Below are 9,387 nucleotides of genomic sequence, written 5' to 3'. Positions count from 1 at the left end.
ATTCGCTTTAAGGCGAAGCTGAGGAATATACGTGAGAAATATACGACCTGAGAGAACTTTTTTTTTTTTTAAATGATGGCCTCTCAAGGAGACTATTAAGATTTTATTTGAAACGAAAGGAAATTTTTTGAATGACATTCAGTCTATAATAGATATTATTTAGATGAATTTTTTTTTTGATTCTCCATGTTTTAGATTGTTTATATTGTAGAATGATAGTTTATTGTGTATTAAGTAAATTAAACTTCTCCAAAATCTACTGAACCTTTTTCAAAAATTTTAATTTATTCTTATTACATTGCTAATTATTAAGGAAAACCTGTACACTTGGTTATTAATTAACTCACAAAAATAGATATTTTGTTTTCTTAATTTAAAAGACTGAAAGACAATCTTATTTTCATCATCAAATTTAATCTTTGAATAAGGAATTCAAGTATATTAAAACAACAGAAAATAGGAAAAAAAAAAGTTAAACAAAGAGACTTTTTTAACTTTTAGAAAATATTTAGCTTTTTAAAAATCTAATCAGAAATCATATACAGTATCAGAAATATCGAATAATTAGGTTTCGTCTCCTCTTTTTTAGAATATTTTTTATTAAAAAGCATCTAAAGCCAATGAACTGAAATGGCGGTTTATTAAAATGCTATTACGTGCTTCAGTAGCGTAAGTTTTTGTTGTAGAAATGAGTAAGGATTCAATTCATAAAAATACTGCTGATCCTTATAATTAAGTTTTCCTTTTTCTTTCAGTGCAGGTGTGTTGAATTCAAAGTACTTTTTATTAGAAAAGAAATCTAGTTCATCCATGATTTACTAACATCTTAAAAGCATGCAGAAGTTGTAATGTTCATACGTTTTTCTTATTCATCTTGTTAAACTCTATTTCCTATTTTATTGCTTTATTTAATAAAATTGATAAATAAAAATCACCATTCATTAGCAAGGAATGATAGCTAAATAAATAGTGCTGAGGCACCCTACCCACTTCAACTTATCTTTTTGTGTTCTTACAAAATTTTACGATTGCATTCTGGCAACAGTTCTACGCTTGCAATCTTGTTAGTGTTGTTTTTTAGCAAATATGTCTTCTGCTTAAAAAAGAACAGTAATAAGATGTAAAAATATATGTAAGATACCTAGGTGTATTCTAGATGTAAAAATAAAAGTGAACAAACCAGTTTTGTTATTCAGTCCACATAAAATATAATAGAATTGAGAATTGCAATTTATATCGCAAAAAGCTTTATTTTTCATTCATTATTTCGCATAAGACTTTGCTATTTGTAAAAATCAAGAAATAACAACAGCCTCAGTGATTATAACTGGAATATTTTGCTTTGAAAAAGAAGTTATAATTTTTTTTTAAATGTGTAAGTATTCTTTCTATAGGGTAGCCTGTGGAGATTGCCGAATTTCTCTAGCTTTCCAGTGAGCACTGCATGCCCACTTGCCTATAGGGAGAAAAATATTCAGCAGCAATTGCAACCTATCTCATAATACCTAAAAATAAATAAATAATAGTTTGTCGAATGGACCAGTTAGACAAGTTACCGTATTTGGATCAAATTCAATGATTAATTATGCAAATAAATAGGTGGATCATAAATTTCCGTGTTTTTGGAAGTATTATAGAAGCAGTTCCTTACCTAACAAAGTATTTCTCTGACTGAGAACTTTGCTGTAAACCAGCAGATCGCCGGGACATATCTGCATCGGGGGAATGACTACGATGGAATTCCGTCGGCCTTTCTTGGAAGGATCGTCCGTTCTATAAAAATTAAAAAGAAAAAAAAATTCTTTACTTTTTTATTTAAAAAAAAACACAATTTTGATAAGGTACAGAAATGTGATAATAGTAAATTTAATTAGCAGCAGCGTTTTTGTATAACTGATTTACATTCGTGAGTGAAGCATTCCGCGGCTGTAATTAAAATCACCGTGAGCCCGTTATTTCTCTTATGGTTGTAAAAAGGATTCCACGGCTCACTTTGACTGACGGATTGTTGACTTGCGGATTGCTTCACTTACAGCGGTAAAATGGAGAATGTACTAAGTAAAACAGGCAGCATCGTTTTTCAATTCAAAGTTTATAAAATTTTATGGATGATTAAAAATATAATCGGAATAAAATCAACGATTGTTTTAATCGTTATTCATAAGCAGTGGTATAACAATGTCGTCCGTGAAATGACATGACATAACCAAGATACTTAGATTAAAGAAGAGAAACGAAGCGGTTTTTACGGATCAAGAGAACTAGTCTCCCGGCATTATTGAATGTTTCCATCAACCAATCTGCACAGCACAATTCATTATTAAAGATGATATGGTCTCAGTCCTGGATTAAGACTTTTCTCAGCCATACATTGTTATTTCAGCCGTAAGACCGGAGTTTCAAATGAGTTCTCCAACCTTCGCATATTTAATTCCACCTGCAGGTGTCGCAGTTTTTCGGAGTGACAACGTTATTTGTGGATTTGAACTCATTCTATAAGCCCAGTGAAGCAGTCCAAATGGTTTATGACTGGCCAGGATTAGTTCTGCAGGCGGAGTTCTATTTTTACTTATCATTTAACTTTTCTAGTAACCTTTTTTTTTGTGTAATCTACAGTCATGAGATTCGTCTGTTAAGAATCCAATTCTATAACTAAATATCCGATAAAAGAGAATCAACCAGTTTTATGTTTGCTTAAAAACATTAACTTGTAAATTTAAAAGTTTAATCAAGTTAAAAGTATTTTTATTGTTTAAAATACACCTGATGTTACGGGTTAATAAACAATGTATTGATTAATATAAAAATATATATTATGTTTTCTATTGTCCAAATTATTCAAGACAACAATTTTTGAAATATTAGTGACAGCTGATAGCAAACAATGTGGTTGCAATATAAATTTTGCACACCCGTGCAATTAGATGGCGCATTCTTTTATTAATGTATCAATTTAAGAATATTCGTTTCTATCTTTTAAATAAACTGCGATTTAATTACGGATTTTACATGGGAAAAAAATATTAGGGGGTTGCATCCTCTGCTCCCTCCACTCACGTTCATTTGCTTTTGGGATGACTGCGTGATCTCAGCTCATTTAGCGCGTTCCCTGCATAGTTATGCATTTCTACTTGAGATAAAAAAAATTAAAGACATTCATTATAAAAAATATAATTATTTAAATGATATGAATTGCTAATATTAATTTTTTATCAATTAAATAAAAACTAAATCATCAATTTCTAAAATTAAAATTTTGATAGCTGACACAGACATATGTAAATGTTAGAAAATCCAAATAAATTAATACTAAATACTATAAAACTCCAAATTGAAATGACTGCTTTTTCCCTGTTTCGATAAGGCATATTTCATCAAAATGGGTCGTCATAACATTGAAAGAATCGTCAAAGACGGCGAGTGTTTATTCATGTCAATCAACTACATCCTATCATTTAAATATCCCATATTATTTTTATTATTATTATTATTTTACTTGAGCAATAAGGACAGAGCTGGGGAAATTAAATGGCGACGTTTCTGTTCTTTGAAAATTTTATTTTGTAAACTAAAAGGTATGCGCCACTGTTTCGTTCATTCTAAATAGGTCTTCTTATGAATGATTCTTTAAAATTTTAATTTTAATTTGCCTTAAACAACTTTATTTCTTTTTCGAAGATTTCGATTTATAATTATAAATTGCTCATTTAAACGTATTTTTTTGGTACCATTTAATAATAATAAAAAAAAAATGCATCAAACATGTAAACAATCCGAATTTGCGATCTGCTTCCAAATGATGATTAACAAATTCGGCTGATTGTGTCTCTACACAAGCATTTTATGTATACAGACAATTTATAATTGAAACTGCTCAATTTAAACTTTTTTTTTGTATTATACAACTTTGAAAGATAACGCTGCTTCCGCCGAAGCAAACATGTAAACAATTCGAATCTGCGATCTGCTTCCAAATGATGATTAACAAATTCGGCTGATTGTGTCTCTACACAAGCATTTTATGTATACAGACAATTTATAATTGAAACTGCTCAATTTAAACTTTTTTTTTGTATTATACAACTTTGAAAGATAACGCTGCTTCCGCCGAAGCAAACATGTAAACAATTCGAATCTGCGATCTGCTTCCAAATGATGATTAACAAATTCGGCTGATTGTGTCTCTACACAAGCATTTTATGTATACAGACAATTTATAATTGAAACTGCTCAATTTAAACTTTTTTTTTTGTATTATACAACTTTGAAAGATAACGCTGCTTCCGCCGAAGCAAACATGTAAACAATTCGAATCTGCGATCTGCTTCCAAATGATGATTAACAAATTCGGCTGATTGTGTCTCTACACAAGCATTTTATGTATACAGACAATTTATAATTGAAACTGCTCAATTTAAACTTTTTTTTTGTATTATACAACTTTGAAAGATAACGCTGCTTCCGCCGAAGCAAACATGTAAACAATCCGAATTTGCGATCTGCTTCCAAATGATGATTAACAAATTCGGCTGATTGTGTCTCTACACAAGCATTTTATGTATACAGACAATTTATAATTGAAACTGCTCAATTTAAACTTTTTTTTTGTATTATACAACTTTGAAAGATAACGCTGCTTCCGCCGAAGCAAACATGTAAACAATTCGAATCTGCGATCTGCTTCCAAATGATGATTAACAAATTCGGCTGATTGTGTCTCTACACAAGCATTTTATGTATACAGACAATTTATAATTGAAACTGCTCAATTTAAACTTTTTTTTTGTATTATACAACTTTGAAAGATAACGCTGCTTCCGCCGAAGCAAACATGTAAACAATCCGAATTTGCGATCTGCTTCCAAATGATGATTAACAAATTCGGCTGATTGTGTCTCTACACAAGCATTTTATGTATACAGACAATTTATAATTGAAACTGCTCAATTTAAACTTTTTTTTTGTATTATACAACTTTGAAAGATAACGCTGCTTCCGCCGAAGCAAACATGTAAACAATTCGAATCTGCGATCTGCTTCCAAATGATGATTAACAAATTCGGCTGATTGTGTCTCTACACAAGCATTTTATGTATACAGACAATTTATAATTGAAACTGCTCAATTTAAACTTTTTTTTTGTATTATACAACTTTGAAAGATAACGCTGCTTCCGCCGAAGCAAACATGTAAACAATCCGAATTTGCGATCTGCTTCCAAATGATGATTAACAAATTCGGCTGATTGTGTCTCTACACAAGCATTTTATGTATACAGACAATTTATAATTGAAACTGCTCAATTTAAACTTTTTTTTTGTATTATACAACTTTGAAAGATAACGCTGCTTCCGCCGAAGCAAACATGTAAACAATCCGAATTTGCGAGCTGCTTCCAAATGATGATTAACAAATTCGGCTGATTGTGTCTCTACACAAGCATTTTATGTATACAGACAATTTATAATTGAAACTGCTCAATTTAAACTTTTTTTTTGTATTATACAACTTTGAAAGATAACGCTGCTTCCGCCGAAGCAAACATGTAAACAATCCGAATTTGCGAGCTGCTTCCAAATGATGATTAACAAATTCGGCTGATTGTGTCTCTACACAAGCATTTTATGTATACAGACAATTTATAATTGAAACTGCTCAATTTAAACTTTTTTTTTGTATTATACAACTTTGAAAGATAACGCTGCTTCCGCCGAAGCAAACATGTAAACAATTCGAATCTGCGAGCTGTTACAAATGTTGATAAACAAAGATTTTGTGTCCACATAATCGTTATATATATATATATAAAGATTTAGCTCAATTCTGAAATAATTCTCTCTACTTTTGGTAGTCTGCTGCTAACTTCAAAGAAAACAAAAATAGGTAAGAAGGTTGACCGCATTAAATCTCAAAAATTCTGCGATTTAGTTGCGATCAACTGCTTGCGGTGCCAGCTGAATGAAAATATTACTAACAAGACTTACTCAATTCGATATAATATAAATAACTTTGGTCTCTCGAGGATTTGAAAGTAGGCGCACTAATAAATAAGTATTTGTCCACTGCCTATAAGCTGACAGAAAAATAAATAAATTTATCGGTAAAAGGTCTGTGGTGTGGAATTTTATATTTTCGACAAACATATTTCTTGGGTTGTTTATTCTTCGTGTATCATTCCGATGATTTATTTGCATTATAAAATCCAAAATCAAACAAAAAAATGTGGAAATAAATACTTAAGGGGACAATTAGGGATTGCAATACCGGTACACTGGGATACCGAATGCAGGTATTTTGAGCCATTTGTAATACTGGTATTCACAAGTTTAAATGCCATTTTTTCGGTATTTACTAGAATTTTTTAAAATTGTCTCCACTATATGCTTAGGGATCGCCAACATAGCAAAATAGAATACATTTTTATTTTTATGTCTCCCTAACGGGCGAAATTAATTAGACCGTGAATACAAAATTGCATCGTACAATCAAGAGAAGTGATAAAATACTATTTGACAACGGCTTGTAAAATCCTCCGCGCTTTTCAGCATGCGTTAGGATGGGTTTAATTCGACAAAATACGGGTAAGAAGAAAGATGAAAGAATGAGATGTTTTCATTTAACAATGAAGACTCGAGGTTTTATGAGACGTAAACAATACAGATAATTAGTAATACAGAATGTCTTACGGTATTTACATAATTATAATGATAATGATAATGAAAAAGAAGAAAAGAGACTAACCAATCTAAATCTGATCAAGTTTATAGTCAATCTTCTTAAAATTTTTTACCCATAAACCTATCTACATTCAGAAGAATTCGGTACAGTTATCGAAGATTATGATGACACTAATGTCGATAGTGAAAAGGAATTGTCTCTTGAACAAAACTTAGAATTAGCGATAAATAAAAAAAAAATGTCAACATACCAAAATACAATACAGAAATCAGCTATATCCAAAACCACCCGACGAGAAATCGATTTATTTGAAGATGAGTTATTTAGAGGTAAATACTTGGAAAAAGTAAATCGCTCTTTGCTAACAGTACCACCCACTAGCGTAGATGCCGGAAGAGCGTTTTCGACAGCTGGTCATTTTTGTGCACAATTACGTTCCAGGCTTAATGACCGTACAATGGATGCATTATGTTTTTTAAGTTCACATTTCAAAAATTTGTCATAGTAACGCAGACTGATTAGTGATATTTACACTTTTTTGTATTTAAATAAATAAGATGTCCCTTTACATTTTTGTGATTCTTTATATATTGTTATAATTTATAAATTACAAATTATTTTATTTTCTTTCTTTTTTTAAAATTTCTAATACCGGTATTAAAATCGGTATCCCGGTATTAAGATCCAAAAATGCCGGTATTGAACTTTTGATCCGATATTGCAATCCCCAAGGACAATGTATTTTTAGTTTTTATTTATGAGCTGAGAATAGAAGTAAATGTTTTAGTTATAAATTGAAAAATATAAATAAAAGTTGTCAATAACTCATTTTTATTACAAGATAAGGATTATGCAGACTATTAATATTTTGGAAGAATGAAAGACATTGTTTCAATCCTTACGCGCCTCTTCCATGACGAATTTAAAATAACTGCACGAGTGTCACGCTATTTAAAAGACTTTGTATGACCTCATCCAAAACAATTCCCTGATGGACAATTTTTTAAAAAATTTATTCCTTCTTTTTTAGTATTATTTCAAATGATAATAACATTAGAAGTGATCGAATGACCGATTTGTGGAAAGTTTTTGAGCAGTTGATGTATTGCGGCAAATGGGATCACTCCGGTGATTATGTATGATTGGCGATGATTATTCACCTGTAATTTATTATTACATTTGCCGTAACAGAGACATCTGCAAAATTTAGGCTGAAAATAACCAAATGATTAAAAATTAATAAATGTGTAATTTACATTTGTAATGTTCCGAGTTATGAATCTGTTTTATATCCAAATATGAATGTGTGCATTTCGATGCATAAAAGCGAATGTCTGGGTGCACTTAATATTATGCATATGGGATACATATGCTAACTTGTTCAATACGCTCCACCGCTGCATTTTGAACGATCAAAGCTGAAGGTTACTCTTCAAATAGTTGAGTGAATTTTCGTTAAGGGAACGCGCTTCAAAATTTCGAATAGATTTTTAATTAAAAATGAATTGAAATGTTTAGCTTCTTTCCACATAAACTTTGGAGCATATTACTGTACAGTATTATGACTTAACACTAAAATTCAAAATAACGTAAATACTTAAAAATTGCTACACCTAAAACTTTAAAAGAATTTTACATTGAGGGAAATCAGTATCATTTATGGTACAGTTTTTTCAAAATTTAATAATTTAAAAAATATTTTAAACTATATTTTGTAAAATTAATTTTTATTCTTTTAATTACTGGATTTATTTTCATGCAGACTGTGGCGATATTAAAGACATTTTGGGTGTGCACGTTATCGCTGTTATATAACTCGTAGTACATTTGAAGGTCCTTTTTAAATTTTTTCTGCATACAATAATATTAAAATTACTTTATTATTACCACATTTGCTTACTATTTTTTATTACAGGAATTATTTTAACAAAAATATATTATTCTTGCTTCTTCGGAAAATGAAGAAAAATATACATTGTATAAATTTCTGTTCATATTTCAATATTTATTTTATCCGTTTTATACCGATAGTTAAAATTTTTAAACCCTGACATTGTTTGAAAATAAAGTCCACATCCATTTTTTATTGAAATTTTACTTTCAGTGAATAGAAAAGTTAAAACACAAACAAACAAATTTTCAGTTGCCTTTAAAATGAATTCTTTCGTTCGAATAAAAATGTTTTTGGAAAATATCTTATAATAGCAAAAAAAAGAGCCAAACCATTTAAGGAAATCTCCGTCTTTCCAATAATAAAGACCGGAGTGCTCACTCCTTATTACAATTTTCAAACGCTTCTTAATTAGGGTTCTTCCCATTTTGCATTGCAAACTAAAGAATTGTTTAATTTCTTTGCATCGCGTATTTTCACGAAGAGTTATCATTTATTTCGTAAGCCATTACGGCGGATTGGATTCTGTTGCTCTTTTCATTGTCATTTTTACTTTTTTTAGAAGAATTTTTTCACTTTTTTTTGTGTGTGGATATGAAATTAACTCAATTGATAATTTTTTGTCTAACGACTTTCTTTCATTTTTCCTTTTTTACGAAAATATTTCTCATTTTTTTCTTGAAAGGGAGAAACTTGATATAAAATGGCTTAATTGCGATGAACGGCAACATAAAGAATTAATTTTGCAAGCTGGGAGTTATTCAGCGTTTTTGATTTTTTTCATGCAGAGAGACAGATTATAATCATCATCAAACTGG

At 30.2% G+C, this 9,387-nt stretch overlaps 1 protein-coding gene across 1 annotated transcript in view; it reads right to left on the bottom strand.

Moving 5' to 3' along the window:
• Positions 1–9,387, bottom strand: part of LOC129962700 (uncharacterized) — a 451,475-nt gene that overhangs the window by 61,428 nt on the left and 380,660 nt on the right. The window contains exon 9 of the mRNA XM_056076631.1: positions 1,652–1,773. Within this exon, the coding sequence (XP_055932606.1) occupies positions 1,652–1,773 (122 nt within the window). The remainder of the gene's footprint in view (positions 1–1,651; positions 1,774–9,387) is intronic.

Source organism: Argiope bruennichi, chromosome 3 (assembly GCF_947563725.1).
Source record: "Argiope bruennichi chromosome 3, qqArgBrue1.1, whole genome shotgun sequence".
NCBI classification, from domain to species: domain Eukaryota; kingdom Metazoa; phylum Arthropoda; class Arachnida; order Araneae; family Araneidae; genus Argiope; species Argiope bruennichi.
Note: the sequence above shows the minus strand (reverse complement) of the source record. Positions and strands in the feature narration are given on the sequence as shown.